This window comes from Microcebus murinus, chromosome 5 (genome assembly GCF_040939455.1).
Source record: "Microcebus murinus isolate Inina chromosome 5, M.murinus_Inina_mat1.0, whole genome shotgun sequence".
Classification (NCBI taxonomy): Eukaryota; Metazoa; Chordata; class Mammalia; order Primates; family Cheirogaleidae; genus Microcebus; species Microcebus murinus.
The window spans coordinates 78274111-78299066 of NC_134108.1; the positions used below are offsets into that span (position 1 = coordinate 78274111).

The window sequence follows — 24956 nt, forward strand, 5'->3', positions numbered from 1 at the left end:
AATATATACAAAAAATTAGCCGGGCATGGTGGCGAATGCCTGTAGTCCCAGCTACTTGGGAGGCTGAGGCAGGAGGATTGCTTGAGCCAGGAGTTTGAGGTTGCTGTGAGCTAGGCTGACGCCACCGCACTCACTCTAGCCTGGGCAACAAAGCAGACTCTGTCTCAAAAAAAAAAAAAAAAAGTGAATACAAAAAACAGTAAAATACCTCTTTCAGGTGAATAGGTAGCAGCCATGCCAATTTGTCTTAAACTTTAGATGTTGACACAAAGGAATATATAGAGCTTATATTATTACCACTGCAGGTTATGTTTTCAATATTCAAAGTGAATAGAAACTTAGACTCTCAAAGTTCAAAGCAGCAAGCTAATATTCATACATCCTGGGCTACAGAATAAGTTTAAAAAAAAAAAAAAAAACATATAAAAATAAAATTTGAAAATCTGTTCTTTACATCAGGCATAAAAATTAAGCCTTAGAATATTTCTATGACCATAGATAGACTCATTCGGAAGTACAGAGTAGTGGTATACATTTAAAATTCAAGGGCAAGGCAGGCACAGTGACTCACACCTGTAATCCTAGCACTTTGGGAGGCCTAGCAAGATGGGAAGACTGCTTCAGGCTTGGAGTTTATGACCAGCCTGAGCAACACAGTGAGACCCCATCTCTAAAAAAAATATAAAACTTTGGTGATCCTGACAATGCATGCCTATAGTCCCTGCTACTAAGGAGGCTGAGGCAGGAGGATCGTTTGAGCCCAGGAGTTTGAGGCTGCAGTGTGACATATAATGACATTCCTGCATTGTAGCCCAGGCAACAGAGTGAGACCCTGTCTCAAAAACAATAAATAAATAAAATAAAATTCAATAAATTCATGTATGTGTGAATATACTGCATCTCTCAGCAGCCCAACACTGTGGGAGATGCTTAGGCAGAATTTATTCCCTTAAACAGAGAGTTTACATAATTCTTTCTAAGAACTGGCCAGGGCAGAGGCTCAGGCCTGTAGTTCCAGCTACTCAAGAATGAGGCAAAAGGATTCCTTGAGGCTGGGAGTGGAGTCCAGCCTCAGGGCAACATAGGAAGACACTGCCTCTTAAAAAAAAAAAAAAAAAAAAGAATTATATCTGAGACTCCAAATAAAGTCTTCTGTCTAGGGATTGGATGTTTGGAGTTGTAATGAAAAGCATTACATATGCAGGTAAAATGTAAAAGAATTCTAAAAAAATGCCTTAGGTCCTAATGCTTTAAAGACCTAACAAACTATTTATATGCCATTAATTATAACATTTTCTTCAGTTATTCATAAGGCACAATTACATAAACAAACCATTTGTGATGGTTAATTTTATGTGTCAACTTGAGTGGACTACAGGCTGCCCACATTAAACACAGTTTCTGGGTGTGTCTGTGAGGGTGTTTCTGAATGAGATTAGCATTTGAATTAGTGAACTCATCAAATTTGATTGCCTTCACCTAAGTGGTTGGACTTCATTCAATCTGCTGAGTGCCTGAATAGAACCAAAGACAGAGGAAGGAGGAATTCACTCCTTTTTTTTCCTGCTTCACTGCTTGAGCTGAACATCTCATCTCATCTTCTCCAGCCCTCAGACTGGGATTTACATCATTAGCTCCCCTGGTTCTCAGGGACTCACTGAGCTACATCATCAGCTTTTCTGGGTTTCCAGCTTGCAAAAGCAAATCATGAGATTTCTCAGCTTTTATAATCACATGAGCCAATCTTATATATATTATTGGTTCTGTTTCTCTGAAGAACCCTGACTAATACACCATTTGTGTAGAAGCTATATTTAATTCAAAAGTACTTTGGGCATGGTGAATATAGTTAGTAAAAAGAGTATTGTACATTTCAAATTTGCTAAGAGTAAATTTCAAACGTTCTCATCACAAAAAAAATTTAAGTATTTAAGGTGATGGATATGTTAACCAGTTTGATTTACTTATTCCACATTATATTCATAAATCAAACATCACATTGTACCCCATAAATTCATACAATTATAAGCTGTCAATTTTTTTAAAAGCACTTTTAGGTTATGGACATGACTAAAGTCAGTGAGTGGCTTCCTACTTATAAAGGTTACTCGTATCCTGCAGAGAACTGCTCGAGACGGTAGTTTTCAACCTTTGGTTGTCAGAATCACTGGTGAAACTCAGCCATAGCCCAAGAAATTCTGACTTAGTAGGTGTAGAGTAGAGCCCAGATATTCATATTTTGACCAATTTCCTTAGAAGATTCTGATATTCACCAGGGGTAGAAACCCACAGAATCCAGAAACTTTGCTCTCAAAATAACCTCTCTCTCCAGCCACAGGGTAGTGAGGCCTTGCTACTTTATAAAATTTGGTCTGCAAATTAATGGTGTTCATGTTATTCTTACAAATTTTTATAATTTCAAGTTTAATAAATATACTAACAAATCAAAAAAAAAAAAAAAGAAGCATCACCATCACCTGGAAACTTGTTAGAAATGCAGAATCTCAGGCCCCACCCTACACCTACTAAACCACAATTTGCTTTTAAACAAGATCCCCAGGTGATTCATATGTACTTTAAAGACTGAGCAGAATTGGTCTAGGATACATAATTTGCTAGCTTTTGTACTGTAATCAGTAGTTGGGACCAATTAAAAACTTTTGCAATCTCTTCTCATTAGGACTAAATAAGAAATTACATCTATAAATAAGTGAACAATGTATATTATCATATACAAATAAACCAATAGATGGCAACATAATCTATCCTTACCAAATGCGGCGATCTGAACTCTTTCACTGCCAGTCACTGTATCAGGAGGAAATGAGAAACTCAAAGTTTTCAGGGTACTTTGTTGCTTGTCAGTTAAATCTAATAAGATGGATTGTGAATATGGTTTTTCTATTCCTTCAGCCTGTTGAAAAAAAAGAACACAAAGAACATGGTCTCTACTCATCTGTTTATAGAGAGCTGTATGTAGACGTGAAGACAAACATCCAACCTGTTGTACCTGTGGTTTGTGTATGCCTAGATAAGTACCTACCATTTCTTCTTTTTCTTCCTTAAATTAGGTATTTTATTTAAATAAGTAATATAAACATTAATTTCACAGAATGAGTTTTTCCTTTAAATTTGTATTACTACAAATTGCCATAACTTTGATTACTTTTTTCTACTTTTAGATTTTCTCACTAAATACAGTACCCTGCATTAACTGAAATGTGCTTTTCAACAGGATCTGAACTTAATTGGCACCGTTTCCTTGGAACTAAATTAAATCTGATGACATATTTAAGTACCTACCATTTCTTGATTCTTCAAATCTTTTAATGTTTACTTTCTAGTTAAATTAGACAAAACATATCACAGAATGACCATGAAAATGACAAAGGAAAAGCTGAAAATGTAATAAGAAAAACCCTCTGAGGTAGTTCCTATTATTAGCCAAAGACAGGAATTAAATACCTTCACTAAAGTCTTACTTGGCAGAGCTGGGATTCAAGCCCAGGGCTGTCTCACTCCAGAACACAAGTGCTTACCCACTGTGCCGAGTTATCTTTTTGTACAGAATGTCTTCTCTGAAAAAGAACCTACAAAATCTCTTCTACCTGCACTGTGAAATTCCAATATTCCAGATATACATATCACCTTGACCATGATTTAACAAGATCCAATGTAACACAGTTTGTAGGTGTAAATGACTATAAAAGAGATTTTATGATCTTTATAGTCAACTTCTGATTAAATTCAAAGAGGAAATTGACAATTATTTCTAAAACACATGTGCAATATATTCTATATATACAGATGAGAAAATCATTAGGCACTGGGGAAGAGACAACCTATTAGATTTCCCAATAAATTGAACCAAGAGAAGAAACTTCTGTTTCCTTCCAATTACGTATTTCCATTTCATTTATTTAAGACTTCAAATCTGTACCTTTACTAAAATCCTCTGGGTGACGGCATCAGAAGCAGTGGGTGAAACCGCTGCAACCGTGATAGGGATTTCTCCCAGATGTGTTGGCCTCACGGGGAAAACAACAGTTGCCCCATCCTCACGGGGAACCAGAATGGTCTGCTGGTGTCCTGTGGCATTTATTTCATTCGAAGTCATTAGAATATCAAATTGGTCACTTTTCTCAATGATCACCTTAACCTGGAAGAAAAAAAAAAAATCAAACGTTATATATAATAAATTCTCTCCAGTAAAGTGTTGTTTTATCACCACCCTAAGTGCTGCTAAATCTGTGAGGCTCAAGACAACCTAGAAAGAAGGCATTTCTTTTCTATGCTTTCTCCCTCTACCTCAAGATATGGGGGGATGGGGCTTCTTTAGCTCATTTCCAGTTCTCCCACTAACATTAAATTCTCTCATTATCTGAAGCCATTATGTGGTAAGGATGTGCATGGAAACGCCATTTCATATATTGGTATCCCCACCAGCCTCACTTAACTCTGTCGTCCTAGGACACACCGGTCCCATTAGAAAAATATGAGACAAACAAGATAAAATATTATTCATTCATTGAGAGTCTCTGGAAAAACTATTCCAACGAAAGCATGACTCAGACATAAGTCCATAAGCTCATAAGTATGAAGCATATCTTGGTTATAAACTTTTGTAAATTATCCCAAAGTTTCCAGCCTCATCAAGAATAACATTTCTCCACTCTGGGAGGCTGAGACAGGAGGATCGCTCAAGGTCAGGAGTTCAAAACCAGCCTGACCAAGAGCGAGACCCCATCTTTACTAAAAATAGAAAGAAATTAATTGGCCAACTAAAAATATATAGAAAAAATTAGCCGGGCATGGTGGCACATGCCTGTAGTCCCAGCTACTCAGAAGGCTGAGGCAGCAGGATTGCTTGAGCCCAGGAGTTTGAGGTTGCTGTGAGCTAGGCTGAGGCCACGGCACTCACTCTAGCCTGGGCAACAAAGCGAGACTCTGTCTCAAAAAAAAAAAAAAAAAAAAGAATAACATTTCTCTAGGCCTTACATTTCATGAATTGTTTTCCCATTTATTTTCTCATCTGCTTCTCAAAATAATTTTTGTAGAGATAATAATTATGATTCCCATTTCACCAATGAGGAAACTACAATTATAATAAGTTATTTGCTGACAAGTGGTAGACTAGACATTGAATCTGGGCCTTCTGACTCTTTTGCTTGTTACATTGTACCATGATGATTAAAAGGTAAAGTTAAAAAATAAAATAAAAATAATAATAAACCAATTTTCTCTATAGATAGAGTACCTTAAAGAGATATAAAGCTAATTGTAATACAAATCCATACTTGTTCCAGGGGAAAAAGAATCAATCATTTAGTGAACACTGTTGTGGGCACGATACAGTGGGAACTGTAATGTGCCTTCCAGGGAAATGACTAGCTAAGGAGACACAAGGCACATGACTCAAAAGGTAAATCTGGCTCGAAGTGGTGGCTCACGCCTATAATCTTAGCACTTTGGGAGACCAAGGTGGGAGAATCCCTTGAGGCTAGGAGTTCAAGACCAGGCTAGGCAATTATGGGGAGATAATTCTTTAAAGAATGGTTATTTTGAAGGCTCTAGGCCCGACTTCTTAGAAATAGCCCCTTAGCTAGGCCTCGACATAGAAATCGCTCTGAGAATCATCTTAGGCTATGAGCTTGTGAACCCACTCCTCTCAAAATGCTGGTGAAATGCCTGGTGTCTTTGAGGATAGTGAAATTATGGTAAAAGAACCCTTCAAGTACTGATTTTTTCTACACTGGGGATAGCTACTCCTCGAAAAACCCAGGTGAGCGTGCCTAAGCACAAATAGCAAGACTCCATCTCCACAAAAAAAGTTTTTAAAAATAGCCAGGCATGGTGGCACACACCTATGGCCCTAGCTACTTGGGAGGCTGAGGCAGGAGGATCGCTTGAGCCCAGGAGTTTGAGGCTGCAGAGAGCCATGATCATGCCATTGCACTCCAGCCAAACCTTGTCTCTAAAAAAAGAGAAAAGTAAACCCTGGAAAATACAATGCACATGTAAACATGGGGCCTACAGAATCATAACAGAATAAGTGAAATGCTTCAAGAAATGCAACTTAGTTTCAAGCCAGATCATGAAGAGAGTAACTTCTTGTCAACCGCAGTGGACACAGAATGGCAGTGAGAAGTGACAACCCATCTAAATGTGGGAAGCACAGGGGAAAATGCAGAAAGGCAGGAAAGAGAAAGGCATGCCTCAGAGACAATAAAAAAGATACATGGCTAAAGTGGACAACCTGTGCTGGAAATTAAGGAAAGAATGCTCAGACATGCTAAGGATATCCTTAGACATTGATTAGCAGAGGAAATCATTGACAAAAATATGTGTATTTTTAATCTCCCGGAAATATATAAAATGCTTAGAAGGCCAGATGTTCAGACACTACACAACCCAATCCCGGCATGTTATCTCCATTTTCTCATGAAGTATAACTGATCAACAAAGCCTTGAATATATTACCTCAGTGGCATCTTTCAAATAATTGAATATGGTTATTTCCAAAGCAAATTCTTCACCTCTTGTAACAGAATAGGGAAGATTCAGAAAAATGAAAAATGGTTGGAAGGCTTGCAGCTGGAAAAAAATACAATGAGTACATATTTTTTATTCAGGTCAAAATTCTTCACTTGCCTACTGAGATACATATTATAATATTTTGTTATACATTACTTTCCTTTTATTTCTCCTTAGTATTTCACTTGGAGTAACATACTGATTTTTTTGAAAAAATCACGTATGTAGGTATGTTATACTTTCTATGAATTTCATTTTGGGATTGTAAAAAGGCAACACAAAGTATCTATTATTAAAAAAAGGTGCAACAGAAGTGAAAGCTACTGGCCTAAGGCCTCCCATGGTCATTATACTCCTCTTGCTAGTGACTAGTTGAAGAAACAACACATGACACAATTTGGCCATAAACTGATGTGAAGCAACGTTGGCTAGGACACATCTGGAGAAGTTCTGCTCATCCTTTATAGGGGACACATGGAAAGACTCCCTCTTCTGCCCTTTGGGGTGGGTAGATCAGGTCAATAATAAACGTTTCTATATGAATCTAAATATTGACACTTCACACATTCTGCGGTTTAATACAGCTCATGTTCTAAAATACAAAACAGATGAAAAGCAAAAGGCAAAGCCAAGTAATCTCCAAACTGTGACAAACATCATAAGCAATCATTGTCTAAAACTCCACTGAGGAGTGCCTTTCTTAGTTTAATGACACTGTAACACTCAGTAAGCACCCCTTTAATGGAATACCTCCACTGGAGCAGTTGTTAGTCCAAGACCTAGGTCCTCAGAGATCACAAAACCAGTAGCCACCCAAGAAGTGATAGAATCAGGTACAGTGACTTCAAATTCCTGGAAAATCCTGGATCTGAAGTCAAAGATAAACATAAAAATCACAAAACATTTCAAAATAAATCAACATAACCTAAACTATTTTGGGAAGAATTTAAATTTTCCATATCATTTACATATCTACATTTAAAACTATTTAAAAGATTTAAACATAAAACAGTAGATCCTAAGTTCTCAAGGAATAGATCATTATAATTTCATAATACTGCATACTGACCTATATTCTAATAAAATCTTTTACAATGTTTCTATTTCAGAATGACCATTATTTTTTCATAAATTTTGCATACAGAATAAAACATATTTTCAAACCTGAACTTCAATTTTTTTCTCTAAGTTTACAGAAAGCTTTTTTCTCTATATCCCTGTCAATGCTGTTATTTATATTTTTTTGAGATTTGAGTCATATCTTAGCTCACTTATCCCTAAATGGCTGACTGTAGAATACCATGTAGATCTCATGATTTACCTAAGAACAATGAGACTTCAAAGAAGTTAAAATCACCCTTCACTTTAAAAAAAAAGACCTATCTCTCCCACCACAATTTGCATGTGGCTTTACCAAATACTGTACTTAGATTCAATAAACATAATTCTAAAACAAAAACCTCTTGGTCTATTTAGTTCTGAATCACATTATGTTTGTACTTAAACATTAGAAATACATCTATGGCCGGGCGCAGTGGCTCACGCCTGTAATGCTACCACTCTGGGAGGCTGAGGCAGATGAATTGCTTGAGGTCAGGAGTTCGAAACCAGCCTGAGCAAGAGCGAGACCCCATCTCTACTATAAATAGAAAGAAATTAATTGGCCAACTAATATATATATGAAAAATTAGCCAGGCATGGTAGCGCATGCCTGTAGACCCAGCTACTCGGGAGGTTGAGGCAGCAGGATTGCTTGAGCCAAGGAGTTTTAAAGGTTGCTGTGAGCTAGGCTGACACCACAGCACTCACTCTAGCCTGGGCAACAAAGTGAGACTCTGTCTCAAAAAAAAAAAAAAATACATCTAAACTTATTTAAAACAAACACTAAACAAAATATATATGGCAAAGAACTTTATAAATTTTTACCCCATTTTGGTGTCCAGCCAAATCCAAGTCTCTGGAAAATGCTTTCTGACACGTGGATTGCTAACTGAAGAAAGGTCATGAATGTCTACCGTGTATCCTTCATTTTTCTCCACAAACCTCTCAGAATATTCTAGACTGTCATCTGTAAATAGACATTGACAATGGTTAGGAAAACAGTCGCTAGAGAGGGTGAACTGTAAACTTCGTGCACAGAGTGAATGTCGATCACTTAAGAAGGTTTTAAGGGACGTAAATACACCAGTGAGAATGTTAGGTTTCTCCTATTACAGTGAAATTGTAGAAGAAGGATTTCAGAAAAGTATTACTAACAATAGAATGAGTTTTACAGTGGGTATCAGGCAGGAGTTGATAAGTAAAGAAGAACAAAGATGGGTTAAAGTGGAGACTGACAAATGAAAAAAGAAAGATGCTTGGAAGGTTGTCTAAGATAGAGGATTATATGAGGAAAGCAAAATGTACCACACATCTTTAATACATAGAGGTGAATGACTTCATAAATCTTTAAGACTATCAAATTATCTTTTAAGCTTCAGGACAGAGGTTCAGGTGTCCCATGGTGGCCAGAATCAGCCCAAAGAGACCCTGGGGGCTTAGAAATAACTGAGAACGCCTGACAGAAACAAGGAATTCAGGGATAGAAACTGTGAAATTCAGGAATAGAAACTTCTGGAAGCTTTTCCAAATGATGTTAGTATAAATTTACCTGAAAGAAAAGAGAATAACTTCTACAGTTAACCATTCTTATTTGTACATTTCCTTCCATCAGAACATTTTATGGCCTCTTGCTAAAAGCACACTTATTACTGGGTGGCCAACTCTATTTAGCAATTCAAGGAACTAGGATATACAGATATGACCCTGGCCAAGAAGAGTTCATATTGATGAGGGGTGTGTGTGTGTGTGTGTGAATGTGTGTACCAGCATACTTTATGTCATCTGGGCTATTGTCTAGAAGAACATTAAAAAGCTAGAGAACAAAAATGTTTCAAAAATATATTGCTCCTTTTAACTAATTCCAAAATAATAGCAAGGCTTGTGACACAAACTGGAAGCACAGGACCTTCTAATATGTCCAAAATATAACTACCTCAAGGAATTACAGAGAATAAATAGAAAGATTTATTTCAAAGACCTTGACAGGAGCCCAGAAGACCATTCCATGTCATGGTCTAGATATACTTCCAAGTACATTAAACTCCAAACATCTTAGGACAAGAGAACAGAAACTGAAAATCATAATATCCATAGTCAACCAGAAAATACCCATACTTATATATTAATAAGTAATGCTGAAGATATGAGGTGAAAGACAAGTATTTTATAAGCACGTTGTCAGGTTTTACTTACAAACGCCATCAATATAACCTTCTGTAAGGTTTGCATCTGTCAATACCCAGAGTCCACATTCCTAGAAAGAAAAATTTTAATTTTCTTTTAAAAACACAAGTTTAAATGCTAAGTTACCTCAGCAGGCTGCCACACTCCTGACTCACTCTTAGTCATTTTACAGTGCTTAGGTACACATGTGCACATATATTTGAACTCTTTCTCTTTCTCAACTCTTTCTCTCTCAGACACACACCCAAACACACATATTCACATGAATAAACAAACATCGTCACATGAATAAACAGCCATTTCAAAGTCAAGGAAAATCTATAAAATATATTTATAAGGAAATGTGTACACACACACACACATATATATATGAAAGAAATCGGTTTTTTTTTTTAGACTAGCCAAGTACAGTAGTGAGGGAATTGTTTAATGGCAATTCCATTAATTTCTTTCATGGTGAATGTTTCCATTTGCTTTTTTTTTTTTTTTTAGACAGAGTCTCGCTTTGTTGCCCAGGCTAGAGTGAGTGCCGTGGCGTCAGCCTAGCTCACAGCAACCTCAAACTCCTGGGCTCAAGCAATCCCTCTGCCTCGGCCTCCCGAGTAGCTGGAACTACAGGCATGTGCCACCATGCCCGGCTAATTTTTTCTATATGTATTAGTTGGCCAATTAATTTCTTTCTATTTATAGTAGAGACGGGGTCTCGCTCTTGCTCAGGCTGGTTTCAAACTCCAGACCTCAAGCAATCCGCCTGCCTCGGCCCCCCCCAGAGTGTTAGGATTACAGGCGTGAGCCACTGCACCCAGCCTCCATTTGCTTTTAAAGCTGGAAGGATGATTACCTTTTCATTTCAAATTACACTTATATAACACTGTCCTCCAGTGACACATTTAATAAAAGGTTAACATTTCATAATGATCATTAATTCTGAAGGTGCTTCCAATTGTAAAAGATATAGCAAAGTAAACATACCTGAAAGACTGCAAAAGAATTCACAAACATGCCTAAATAATAGCCTGTGTTATAAAACTCCAACTCATGGACCACCTAAGGAGAAGATAAAATACACAGAATGAATGTATTCATATCAACCTTTCACAATATTTCTTATAAGTAACTTAGATAAGACATAGCCCTCATGCTTATCAAATCTAAAAGTGACACAAATCAAGGAGTAATGAATATGCAAATGCTTTGTTCATGAGTCAATCAGTCAAAACTACATTTTTTTTTTATTTAATCTTAATTTCACTCTTTTCAGCAACTCAGAATTCCTATGAAGTCTGGACTTCAGTTTTCCCTAGAAGGAACTTAAATGTCACTGTTTGAAAACAATAATAGGTAGAGGCCAGAGTTAAAAATGACCCATACTTTTGACAGAGATAAACAGGTTAAATTTGATGAAGATTAATATAAGCTTTGCAAAGTGTCAGTGACCTAAATTTTTTAAATAACCTAAAGAGGTAATTCAGAAAGGAGAAAATATGAATTATTAATAAGCAGAAATATTCTGCCTCATTGATAAAGCAATGCAAATTACAACATCAATGAGATATGGTTTTTTCAATAATGAGATATTTGCATGTATCACATTAGCAATGCTCTTTTTTTTTCTAGTCAAGTGCAGTAGTGAGAAGGGAGAAAGACTAGAACAAGTTCAATCTGTAACTGACTGTGAACAATCAAGTGAGATAACTCACTACCTTTGGACCAGCTAGCAATGCTATTTGTTTAGAACAGTTCTCATTTCTAGCAAGAGTGGGTAAAATAGGCTAAAAGAGGGAGCAAAATTAGCAGTTACTCAAAAAGTTAAACATAGAATTAGAAAACAACTCAGTAATTCCAGTCCTAGGAATATACCCAAAAGAACTGAGAACAACAGAAACTCAAAGAAATATTTGTATACCAATGTTCACTGCTGCATTAGTCACAATAGCCAAAAAGGTGGAAACAATTCAAGTGTCCATCAACAGAAGAATGTATAAATAAAATGTGGTGTATACACACAATGGAATACTATTCAGCCATAAAAAGAAATGAAGTTCTGACACATTCTACAACATGGATGAACCTTGAAAACATTGTGCTAAGTGAAACAGCCAGACACAAAAGGTCAAATATTATATAATTTCATTTATGTGAAATATCTAGAATATGCAAATTCATAAGTACAGAAGTAGACTAGAGGTTGCCAAGGGCTGGGGGCAGGAGGAAACAGGGATTTATTGCTTAGTGGTTCCAGAGTCTCTGGGGCCATGAAAAAGTTTTGGAAACAGAGAGTGGTGATGACTATCCAACACTGTGAAGTAACTAATGCTACTATATTATACACTTAAAAATGGTAAAAATGGCAAATTTTATGTTATGTATATTTACCTACAATTTAAAATTTTAGATATTATAACCTTTTTAAGTAATTATTTTGATACTTCTCCCTTGTCGACATTAGCATTAACTAGACAAGACAAAGGCAGGATTAGAAAGCATGACAGAATCTAAGTACAAGTTGAAAAAACACATTCTGGCATAAAATTAAACACCTGTAACCACCGTTTCTGCTATGCTAACAACCACCAGAGCTACGTCCACAGTAAGCTACTAGAACAGGCACCAGTAAAAAAAACAATAGAAAGAGAAGACAGAAAATTTCATAATGTCTCAACAGGCTGGCAAACAGAGTCAGCTCAACTACAGATGATGGAGCCAGAGCCAGACGTAACGAGGAGAAAAAGTTTTAGTTCCAGGACTCCAGCTCTGCCACAAAATACAAATACATAAGGATTTGCATCTGCTCTGACGCAGGCATGACAGATAGCAATATTCAAGAAGCAGCATCTAAACAGTGGTTACCAGGCCGGGCGCTGTGGCTCACGCCTGTAATCCTAGCTCTTGGGAGGCCGAGGCGGGCGGATTGCTCAAGGTCAGGAGTTCAAAACCAGCCTGAGCAAGAGTGAGACCCCGTCTCTACTATAAATAGAAAGAAATTAATTGGCCAACTGATATATATATATAAAAAAAAATTAGCCGGGCATGGTGGCGCATGCCTGTAGTCCCAGCTACCCGGGAGGCTGAGGCAGAAGGATCACTCGAGCCCAGGAGTTTGAGGTTGCTGTGAGCTAGGCTGACGCCACGGCACTCACTCTAGCCTGGGCAACAAAGTGAGACTCTGTCTCAAAAAAAAAAAAAATAAAAAAATAAAAAATAAATAAAAAATAAAAAATAAACAGTGGTTACCAGGGACAAGGGGAGAAGGAAGGAAATGGGAGATACAGGTCAGAGGGTACAAAGTAGGATAAACAAGTCTAGAGATCCAATTTACAACACGAGAACTACAGTTGATAAAATTGTGTGGTATTTGGGGTTTTCTATTAAACAAGTAGATTTTAGGCATTCTTGTCACCAAAAACAAATAGCTATGTAGTATATTAATTTGCTTCACTATAGTAAGCATTATACTATCTGTATGTATCCCATAGCATCATGTTGTAAACCTCAAATATACATGTTAAAATTTGTTTTTTAAATAAAGCATCTATCTCATTTTTAAAAATCCTCCTTTTCTCACTTACTTAATAAAAATGCACTTTCAAAGTTGCAGCACAAGCTAATGACGAGAAGACTGGTGTCTAAAAATTACCCCTGGCAGATGCAGTACACTTAAGTCACGCCAAGGCATTCAAGAGGCTCTCAGCAGCACATACAAACTTAACAAGAAAGAAAGAAGCCAAAACAGTTTATTATCAGGGGCTCCTGACTCCCTCCCTCCAGAGCCAACTCTGGAGAAACAATAAAAGCAGCAGGAAACTTGGATAACTGGGATGAGAAAAGCCCTGGAATTGGTGCTGGAAGAAAGTGGGTGGCTTCAGTCTGAGACAGAAGGCAGCTAAAGGCAGCAGTCAGAAGACAGGCTGGAGGAAAGGTTTTTAAATTCTGCCCTTGCTTCTCTCCAGGGGGTAGCCTCAGGACAATCATTCCTCCCAACTTCACTGCCAAAATCAGCAGCAGACCCAACGCCTGCTCAGGTGTCCCGAGGATAACACCAGGTCAGCAGTTCTGATCTTCTGGTGTGGGGAAGTAGGGAGAACATGTAGACAGACCCATGGCCCTCCAGCATTCACTCTTCTTCCCCTCCCTCTTCAAACCCTCAGAGCTGGTATATCGCAACCTCAAGAGACTCTCTCTTCTTGGTGCTGTTTTCCCCAAAGGGTTTAAGAGTGAAACTGAACAGAGGCAGGCAGCAGAGAGGCAGGCAGCAGATAGAATCAAGAGTAATTCTCAACTTAGGCGCAGTGGCTCACACCTGTAATCCTAGCTCTCTGAAAGGCCGAGGCAGGCGGATTGCTCGAGGTCAGGAGTTCAAAATCAGCCTGAGCAAGAGCGAGACCCCGTCTCTACTATAAATAGAAAGAAACTAATTGGCCAACTAATATATAGAGAAAAAATTAGCCGGGCATGGTGGTGCATGCTTGTAGTCCCAGCTACTCGGGAGGCTGAGGCAAGAGGATTGCTTGAGCCCAGGAGTTTGAGGTTGCTGTGAGCTAGGCTGATACCACGGCACTCACTCCAGCCTGGGCAACAAAGTGAGACTCTGTCTCAAAAAAAAGAAAAGAGTAATTCTCTAGTCCATGAGGCTGGACTCCACTCTTTAAATCACAAGATTTACACAGATTGGAGACTTACACAGATTGGAGCCTGATGTTCAGCCTTCCCCAACAAATATTATCAAAGCAGATACCAAATGAAATACACTTCTAAACCTTAAAATTTGTACCCCCAATATGCTGAAATAAAAAAAAAAAAGACATCCAACTAGACATACCTCATGAGATGCAAGATTACTGAAAAAGTCAACTCAAGAATTCAAAATAAACCAAATAAATATACATAAGGAGATGAGAGGAGATAGGAACAATAAGAAAATAAGAACAAAAAATAAGAACCAAATAAAAACAATAGATATCAAAAATATAGTAGTTAACATGAAAGACACAATACAAGGGATCAAAATAGGATAGATACAGCTGATGAATGATCAGTAAGCAGGAAAAGTCAACTGAGGAGCTCCCTTAGAGAAACACAGAAAAGACAAAGAGACAGAAAACACAAAACAAAAAGCTAAGAGATTATGAAGGATGGAAGTAGAAGTGCCAGCTTCTGAACAACAGGAGTCCCAGAAAAAGAGAAAAAATAAAATGGAGAGGGGGAAATATATGAAGAAATAGTGGACACAAATTTCCAGAATTAAAAAATGAAGAAAGAGCATAGATTAAAAGGGCAACCTATAAGAACACAGATAAGAACACAGACTAAAAATCTGTACACCATCTGACTAGGGTAGGGGTGGAGGAGGACAAGGAGACAGTAGTAGACAAAAAAGATACAAAAAGCATACTAAAATGCTCATCTTGTTAGATGATAATACAAATATTGATAACCTTAAGAAATCAATAAGGATAAGGATGAATAAATCAATAAGGAAAAATACATACAGTTTAGGAGTCAAGGACATCTAACGTAGTAACAAAAATAGAATTATATAACCTTTAAACCAGCAAAACAAAATTTGATCTAGTCCCCAGAAAGAAAAAGAAAAAAAAAGGGAATAGTCTAAATTATTTTTAAATAGGAAATAAAATAGCAGAAAAAGTCCTAATTAGAACAAGAATTATCATATTTGTAAACGGGTTAAAGAGGCTTATTAAAAGATACTGACCGGCCGGGCGCTGTGGCTCACGCCTGTAATCCTAGCTCTTGGGAGGCCGAGGCGGGCGGATTGCTCAAGGTCAGGAGTTCAAAACCAGCCTGAGCAAGAGCGAGACCCCGTCTCTACTATAAATAGAAAGAAATTAATTGGCCAACTGATATATATATATATAAAATTAGCCGGGCATGGTGGCGCATGCCTGTAGTCCCAGCTACTCGGGAGGCTGAGGCAGAAGGATCACTCAAGCCCAGGAGTTTGAGGTTGCTGTGAGCTAGGCTGACGCCACGGCACTCACTCTAGCCTGGACAACAAAGTGAGACTCTGTCTCAAAAAAAAAAAAAAATAAAAATAATAAAAAAAAAAAATAAAAGATACTGACCATGAAATTAGTTTACAAAAACAAAAGCAAAATCGACAAGATACACTTAAAACAAAAACTTATAAAACACTGAAAATAAAAAGATGGAAAAATATACCAGGCAAATATAAATCAAAAGAAAGCTGGGATGGCAATATTAATATCTGACAAAATTTAATGTAAATATATATATTACATGTACATAAATAGAGACAACACACACAAAAAAAATATACATATATAGAGAAGAAAAATGAAATATATTTATCAAGCTATTTAGAAAGTGATAAAATAAGACATATTATAGTCAGTTAAATCAAATGCAAGGTTTAAAGACTTAAAATTTAAAGGATTTAAAGATTTAAAGAATATATGAATTTAGGAAACATTAAAGAGAAAAAAATGACCAATTGTTTTTTTAAAAGTTTTCTTAAAAAAAAGGACTAAAAAAATTAGTTGTATAAACTGAAGAAAATGTACAATTTTTCACAAGCGAATTATTTTTACAATATAATGACCAAATCAACTTAACAATATATATCTTTCTTCCTGATGTATTGGTAATTACCATACTGAACCAATTAGTGGACACAGATTATACAATCTATATTACAGCTGACAATGGCACAAAAGGATGTATTAAGAATGTATAAATAAAAATGAAGTTACTAATGAATATGAGATTAGTTTATGTAATGTTCACATACTTCTTGGTTCGTAAGTTTTCTGTAGATTGACATGATTTCACTACCTCAATAGACTGCAAATTCCTGATTCAGTGGGGACTATAATTAGTTATAACCATCATGTATAACCAAAATAGAAAGCACTTCAAAATTATCTAAAGCTCTCTCATCCAGCGTCTTACGGAATTGTGCAAATCAATTTTCTAGTACTTTCTCGAGTGTCTTAAATTAAAATGCAGTATGAAAATGAGAGAAAACTCTAGGTGACATTTCTTCTTTTTTTACTGTGTATATTTATGAGGTACAATGTGATGGTTTAATGTATGTATACATTGTGGAATGATTCAATCAAGATAATTAACATATCCATCGCCTCACATACTTGCTATTTTCGTGGTAAGAACATTTAAAATCTACTCTCAGCAATTCTCAAGTATACAGGACAATATTGTTAACTACAGTCACCATGCAGTAAAACAGATCTCCAGAACCTTTTCCTCCGATCTAACTTTAGGTGGTATTTCTCATGAGAGACAGCAGGCACCTGACCACGTAGGCATCTTTCCAGCATAACCAATGTACGACAGATTCTTTTTTATTTGGAAGCTTTACTGATTATTGACTAATACAAGCAAAGGAACTATTAACAATAAGATTTCTTTAATTATTTAAATTAATACAATAAATACAATTAATATTTATATTAATTAACACAATATATTATTTATTACATTATTATTGTATATTACAATATACAATTGTATTAATTAATACAATACAATAATACAATTAATACAATAAAGTTTCCTTTTTCTCTTTTAACATGTATTTTTGCAATGAAAAAAATAGCTAAACTCACATTTTCCATTGTGATATCATTTGAGGCATTCATCAGATTCACACTTTTGTCAACAGCTACGATCCCAACTACGGAGTCAGGCTGTGTCACAGAGATCCTAAGAGAGACTTTCTCAGATGGTTCAGCTTTAGTTTTACTCCAAAATAACTTTATCTAAGAAAGAGAGAAAGCAGGATTGACTTATTTCACTTTTTTAAAGCATTATTTACGTGTCTTACCAACAGTAGATCAATGACTCAAAATCCAGCAAAGAAGCTACATAATGCCTTTGCTCAGGGATAATCCTAAAACCATACGTAACCCTTCTCTAGGGTTGCAAATTCCCACAGTGTTTGAAAGTCATGGAATGTCTCATAGTGGTATAAATTTGAATTATTCTTCAATTCTCTACTTTTCCTCTTCCTTTTCTCCATCTCCCACCTCTCAGCTCCCAGCTAGTGCTGAACGGAAGACAGCAGTGTCTAGCATACCTGGAGAGGGTCAGTATCGAAGAGGAGGAGCACGAAAGAAGAAGGAAACTGCAGATGTCTACATATTGGCAACATGGACTTAGGAATGAGTACAAGGAGAGCTCCCTGGAGGACTCACAGATCTACCTGGGCCGGGGGTAAGGGAGGGCTCTTTCCAAGGAAGAAGGTGGACAGACCAATCACTAGTCAGAACTCTATGCTCTGTGTCTCCATGGCTACCTGCGCTTCCTCTGTCACTACACTCATCAAAGCCTGGTCCTACTAATACTTCATAAAGAATATCAATCATCTCATCACTGCTGAATCAAATGGCTTGGTCATGAGGCCCCTTCCTGCTGGGAGCTTTCATTTCACTAGCTGCGTCTCAACATTCCAGCTGCGGCAGGGATGGGACTGGCCCCTCCCCAAGAGCGCCTTCATGTTCTCCACAACTCGACTGAACTTGAGACAGGCTTCTTCCTAACTATAAGCTCCTGACCTCTTTTTTCTTAGAGCATTTACTTTAGAAAACTTGCAACTGTAAATTCTTTCTCTGCCCTTTTGAAATGTAAATCTCCCAGCCTATTGCCAGTTTTACAAGCCAGAGCTGGGCTTTCATTTATCTATTTATTTCATTAGCTAGAAACTGACCCAGGACAAATTTTCAACCCATATCATCTTTTTTTTTTTTTTTTTGAGACAGAGTCTCACTTTGTTGCCCAGGCTAGAGTGAGTGCCGTGGCGTCAGCCTAGCTCACAGCAACCTCAATCTCCTGGGCTCGAGTGATCCTTCTGCCTCAGCCTCCCGGGTAGCTGGGACTACAGGCATGCGCCACCATGCCCGGCTAATTTTTTATATATATATCAGTTGGCCAATTAATTTCTTTCTATTTATAGTAGAGACGGGGTCTCACTCTTGCTCAGGCTGGTTTTGAACTCCTGACCTTGAGCAATCCGCCCGCCTCGGCCTCCCAAGAGCTAGGATTACAGGCGTGAGCCACCACGCCCGGCCCCATATCATCTTAAGTGGCCTCACTTCCTCCCATTATCCTTCATTTCACTCTCACACCAATATCAACACCATGTGAATTCTATATTGCCACTGGCCTTTCTGGAATTCCATGCCAAAGCGATATTTACTCAACCTTTTGAAAAATCCTGAAAAGGCTTCACAGATTTGAGTTAAAGTCCTACAGCCAGGAACATTTTACAAATAAGACCCTCAGTGCCCAGTGATTCCACCGGCAAAAATACTGACATAGTACTAAATATGAAGAGCTTCAACTATAGTTCTAGAAATGAACAGTATAAATTTCTAACCAATTTCGTTTAATGATACTTTTATAAAGAAATACAATATTTCTCAGACTTCAATAATATGAAGTTTTCTTTTAAACATCATTACCTTGAATCTTACCTTATTTTCAAAAACAAGCTGGACAGGAATTTTTAGAACATCATTTATAATTTCCCCATTATCTTCAACATAATACACAATTATACAGGCTTTTGGAGCCCAAGAATTTTCTGGTGTTAAAGAGAAAGTTGTTGAATTTTGTTTGCCTACAGCCACCAACTGTCCCCTGGATACTACCTGAAAAGAAGAATAGGTAAGTTAAATTTTTTGCTAAAACTAATAGGATCACAACTGAAGCTATGTTTATCATAATTTTAAACATATACACAAATTCTTGACTTAAATCAGCTTCAAAGTCTTTTTTAATACAAAAACACCTCCCTGACAAACACGGAAGAGTATTTTCTGGGAAACAGAAAATGATAAAGTTAAAGTGATACTGAGTGGAACAACAGTAGCTTCATAGTCAAGAATCATTTCTTGGCCCAGCGTGGTGGCTCACACCTGTAATCTTAGCACTCTGGGAGGCCAAGGAGGAAGGATAGCTTGAGGTCAGGAGTTCGAGACCAGCCTGAGCAAAAGCAGAGACCCCATTCTGCTAAAAATAGAAAGAAATTGGCTAGACAACTAAAAATAGAAAGAATTAGCCAGGCCTGATGGTGCACACCTGTAGTCCCAGCTACTCAGGAGGCTGAGGCAGGAGGATTGCTTGAGCCCCGGAGTTTGAGGTTGCTGTGAGCTAAGCTAATGCCACAGCACTCTAGCCTTGGCAACAGAGCAAGACTTTATCTCAAAATAAATAAATAAATAAACTATATATATATGTATATTTTTTAAAAAAGAACCCATTTTTGATTGGAAGGAACACAGAGCTCCACTGGGAGAGCTGGATTAGCAAAATTTCAATGCCATGAATAGTAATCTTTATTGTCTTTTCCGTTTTTCTTATATTTTATAATTTTCTACAATGAATATATGTGGTTTATCCAATAGAAATTTAGATTTTAAACATAATACAGGCTTTAATTTTAAACATTTTAAACTGAAAATACAAATATAGGTGAAGGACGAAAGAAGATATTTTGATTGTAATATAAAAAGGACAGGCTAAAAAGGTGTAAGGCAAAATTTTAAAAATTAGTAAGTGCAGTGTAGACGTAAGGTAGGCAGCATTTAAGATGATTCAATAATAGATCATAAATTTAGATTCTATAAGAAATTACCATATAGCTTAACTCCTTCAACTGCTTGTTGCCGCTAACCACCAACTCAAAAGGTGATCCCACCTAGAAAAAACATCCTAATTAATACATACATAACAAAAGCAAGAAAGTCCATTATGCTGTATCAATAATTATCAAGTGAGCTATAAGCATTACCTTTATATTTTCATCCCTTGTGTTTAGCTGGATGTATGTCTTACTGGGAGAAGTAAACATACCATGCACTGCCATGCTACCCGTGCTGTCAAGAAAATCGGCCTATAACAAAAGAAAAGGGAGCTATAAATTTTTATCTCTAGTAATGCCTTGAGAAAAGATGCTACCCGTTGGTTGAACAATTACTGACAGCCAAATTCACTTTCACCTTTTTTCATGCAGAAAAAATATTAATACCTTCACCAGACATTGGAACCTCATCATTTTATGGCTTGTACTGTAAAGAAACTGATAGTTTTAAAACATGGGAAAGGGTCTTCACCATCATGACCTAAGAGGAAAAAAGCATAGTCCTGGCTCATTTCACAAACAATGGTATTTTTTCTGGAAACACTATGAGAAGAGGGAATGAAATGGGAAAAGATCCTTCCCTTCTCTCTACAGCACACACACAGCTCATACACAAGCAAAAAATCTTTATCGCCTCACTGGACCCACCAATGTTCAGAGTAAAAATCAAACAGGCCACATCTGAGGAGCAGCCTGCTCCGCCAGAGCCCTGACTTGGGCAGGGCTGTGTAACCAAAAGAAAGGAGGCAGAAATGGTTGGGGGTTCTCAGACAAGCCACTCTGGGAAAGAGAGCTCAGCAAAGGTATATAAGTATGAAAACCATATATTCTGCTTTCATTTCAGCTCCTGCCAAAATAAAATTTCAAATGACTGAAAATCAACCTAGGCCGGGCGCGGTGGCTCACGCCTGTAATCCTAGCACTCTGGGAGCCTGAGGTGGGCGGATTGCTCCAGGTCAGGAGTTCAAAACCAGCCTGAGCAAGAGCAAGACCCTGTCTCTACTATAAATAGAAAGAAAGTAATTGGCCAACTAATATATATAGAAAAAATTAGCCGGGCATGGTGGCACATGCCTGTAGTCCCAGCTACTCGGGAGGCTGAGGCAGGAGGATCGCTTGAGCCCAGGAGTTTGAGGTTGCTGTTGAGCTAGGCTGATGCCACACAGCACTCACTCTAGCCTGGGCAACAAAACGAGACTCTGTCTCAAAAAAAAGAAAAAGAAAATCAAACCTAGAGTTTGAGCTTCTCCAGCGTATCTCCACGTTGCTATATTTCACTGTGCCCTTCAAAATGAACTAACAAGGAAACATTCCATCCAGCCCTGAGCCACAGTCATTAAATTACTTTTAACATTTTCCCCCATTTTTTTTTAAATAGAAAGATGTGTCCACTCCCTATGCACTTCAAGCTCTGACCACGTTGAGTGCCCACCACGAGATTACGATTTGTAACGGTGTTGCTGCATTGACATCATGATGGGAAACAGATGGTACCTTCAACTGCAGCTCACTGGAATCCTGCAGGATTGGAAACTCAACCTTAAAGACTCCATTTTGGGGGACAGTATAATTTACGACCTGGACAGGTCCCATTTGCTGATTTCTATGGTCCCATCTGCTCCAGTGGTCGGTATAGTTTCTCTGTGTCACTGTCATGACAACATTATTTCTTCTTTCTTCAAGAGTCAGTGGATTGCCGTCAGAACGGGTTACCTTCACCTAATTGTCAAACCAAGACGTTTTAAAACCAGGTAACAAGAGAAGCAAAGGATTTAAGTGCAATCAAATTTTTGACTACTATCTAATTCCTTCGATTAATAAATAAAAGCTTCAATGTAACAATCCACGTCTAACTTAAATTGTTTGTTAAATGCGTTTTTAAAAAAATATTTTTGTTGTTGTTGGAAACTACTCTTTTAGAAAAATTAGACAAAGGTCATTTGGAAACAATTTTACATGTCCCACATATCTAAAGAGAAAAAGTAACCTACCTCCATTTAACTTGAATTTTTAGAAAAGCACTGAAAATAATATTTCCCATTCTATTTCATTAAACTGAATTTACTGCTATGGACTAGAAATAAATATACCAACTTACAGTAGCTGTGAAGTTGAGAGATGGCTTCAAGACAGTAGCATAATCAAAAAATTCAATGATGTAATCATGCTCCTTGAAAAACACATTGGAACTTGCATTTCTTGAGATACCTATTTAGGAAATTGCACCATTTAGAAGACAAAAATTAATGCTTCACCAACAGCCTCTATCCATCAAATCTGATCCATCCATCAAATCTCCATCTAAACTATTTGCCAAAGGGGTTTAAGACATCAGGTCACATAAACTTCATTCCCATATGGGCTCTGACACTAAGAGAACCACGCGGTCCTATTATGTCCTCTACGGACCCCTTCCCAGTACTTTGCTGCCATCCTCCTTCAGTGACATGTACAACAGCACATTAAGGCCACCTTAGTCTTTTACTTTTTCAGGGATTAGTTAAAGCTACTGACGTAATAATAGAAAGGCCCTAGCAATTAACCTTTACCTGCTTATTAAAAGAGAAAACTGTCTAGGAGCAAATTAGATTCCAGAAGATGTTAAGTGATTTTAAAATATATAGAGAGAAAGAAGAAGATAGATGATTGAAAATATAAGCCTTCCCATGTAGTTTTCAGGCTGAAAAGAAAGAATAGAAATGGAAAAAAAAAAAAATTACAAATAACTATCACATGGGCTTGAGGCACAGACTTTTCATAGAAAGTAAGTTTCCCCTTTATTATGAAACATCCTGCAAGTTGGACTAGTTAATAGTCATGACAACTTCAACATCAAATAGCATCTTTAGAAAGGCAGCAATGCTCCCAAATGAAAACGCCAGTTATAATGAGAAAGATGACAGAGCAACACCACATATATAGCTTTCTTTACCTTCACTTCAAAGTCTACAAACCTGTAAGCGATTCTGTCACCGTGGCTAAAATTTCCACCGGCCCAGGGGTAGACATATCCATGTGTTCAGAAAGGCCATTTGAAAAATCCATTACATTTTTCATCTCTTCATCATTAAAAGAGAAGTTTGCAGATCCATTTATCTGTTTTATTTAAAAGTTCAATTATATTTTTCACTTTAGCAATTCAAATTTTAGAAATAAAACTCAAACTAAGTTACAACAATACGATAGCTCTGGTAACATTTTAATAAGTAGAAATGGGTAAATTCTCACTTGTCCAATGCTGGAAAGCTGTTGATTTTTCTTACACTCAATTTTTTTGTCAATTGAGTTCAAAATCTTATTTTTAGAAAAAATAAACATATCTTTCCCCATTACAAGTTATAAAATATCAGCAAAAGTTACCTTAAATTTTTTTGTAATATTTTTCTTCACTCCCCAAAAGGATAAAGGTAAAAATGTAAGTGTTACATCCCCTTTCACTGGCTTCCCATATGTATACCTGAAAAATAATAAAGGTTTTTTTACATATCACCTTGATATTGCCAGAACACAATGAAAATTTTACTTTCAATAGCATATACTAGGCCGAGCGCAGTGGCTCACGCCTGTAATCTTAGCACTCTGGGAGGCCGAGCAGGGCGGATTGCTCGAGGTCAGGAGTTCAAATCCAGCCTGAGCAAGAAGGAGACCCTGTCTCTACTATAAATAGAAAGAAATTAATTGGCCAACTAATATATATAGAAAAAATTAGCCAGGCATGGTGGCGCATGCTTGTAGTCCCAGCTACTTGGGAGGCTGAGGCAGCAGGATTGCTTGAGCCCAGGAGTTTGAGGTTGCTGTGAGCTAGGCTGATGCCACGGCACTTACTCTAGCCTGGGCAACAAAACGAGACTCTGTCTCAAGAAAAAAAAAAATTGCATATACTAGCAATTCAACTTAAAATTGCATTCAAAACATACTGCTACTACAAATTTTTAAAACTAAACCCAGCAAGGAATGTCCTTAATAAATGATGGTCATTGAAATTAAGTCTCCAAAATGGGAAGACTTTTAACTTTTGCACCTTAAAACAATTCATAATACATACTTTACCCAGCTTCTCTCTATCTGAGAGACACCAGAGAAAATCTGATCATAATTGAAAGTGACAGTTTCCTCTCCAAAGATTTCTAAAAGATTATGAAAATCTTTCATTCCTAGAAATCTGGACCGGCCCATTTACTGTGTGCACACGACACTTAGCAGTTTTTAAGGATTTTCAAATGTTAGCTGCAATCACCATGGGCTATTGCTGCCTATTCCAGTATTAGCCAGGAGGGTTGATTAGACCACATATTCTGGAGCCCCAAATGTGCTCATGGCTGTCAAAAATTGGCTTTTTGTAGAAAAATTTAAAATAAGAGTAATTTAAAATAAGAGTAATTTAAAAATGTAAAATAAGAGTTAGCCCACAGTACCAAAATTATCTCCTTGAGTCAAATAGCATTCTGTGTTACTTTGCATTCTATGTATTAATTGTACCCCTTCTCATGATGGG

At 37.2% G+C, this 24956-nt stretch overlaps 1 protein-coding gene across 1 annotated transcript in view; it reads right to left on the minus strand.

The window, feature by feature from the left end:
- CD109 (CD109 molecule) overlaps positions 1-24956 on the minus strand; it is a 130610-nt gene that overhangs the window by 39230 nt on the left and 66424 nt on the right. Inside the window, exons 8-22 of the mRNA XM_076003182.1 lie at positions 23822-23918; positions 23416-23557; positions 22560-22669; positions 21956-22180; positions 20612-20713; positions 20456-20518; positions 19293-19469; positions 17427-17579; positions 10792-10866; positions 9829-9889; positions 8461-8602; positions 7285-7402; positions 6481-6594; positions 3941-4159; positions 2773-2914 (exon numbers count right to left, since the gene is read on the minus strand). Coding sequence (XP_075859297.1) covers positions 2773-2914; positions 3941-4159; positions 6481-6594; positions 7285-7402; positions 8461-8602; positions 9829-9889; positions 10792-10866; positions 17427-17579; positions 19293-19469; positions 20456-20518; positions 20612-20713; positions 21956-22180; positions 22560-22669; positions 23416-23557; positions 23822-23918 — 1940 coding nt within the window. The remainder of the gene's footprint in view (positions 1-2772; positions 2915-3940; positions 4160-6480; positions 6595-7284; positions 7403-8460; positions 8603-9828; positions 9890-10791; positions 10867-17426; positions 17580-19292; positions 19470-20455; positions 20519-20611; positions 20714-21955; positions 22181-22559; positions 22670-23415; positions 23558-23821; positions 23919-24956) is intronic.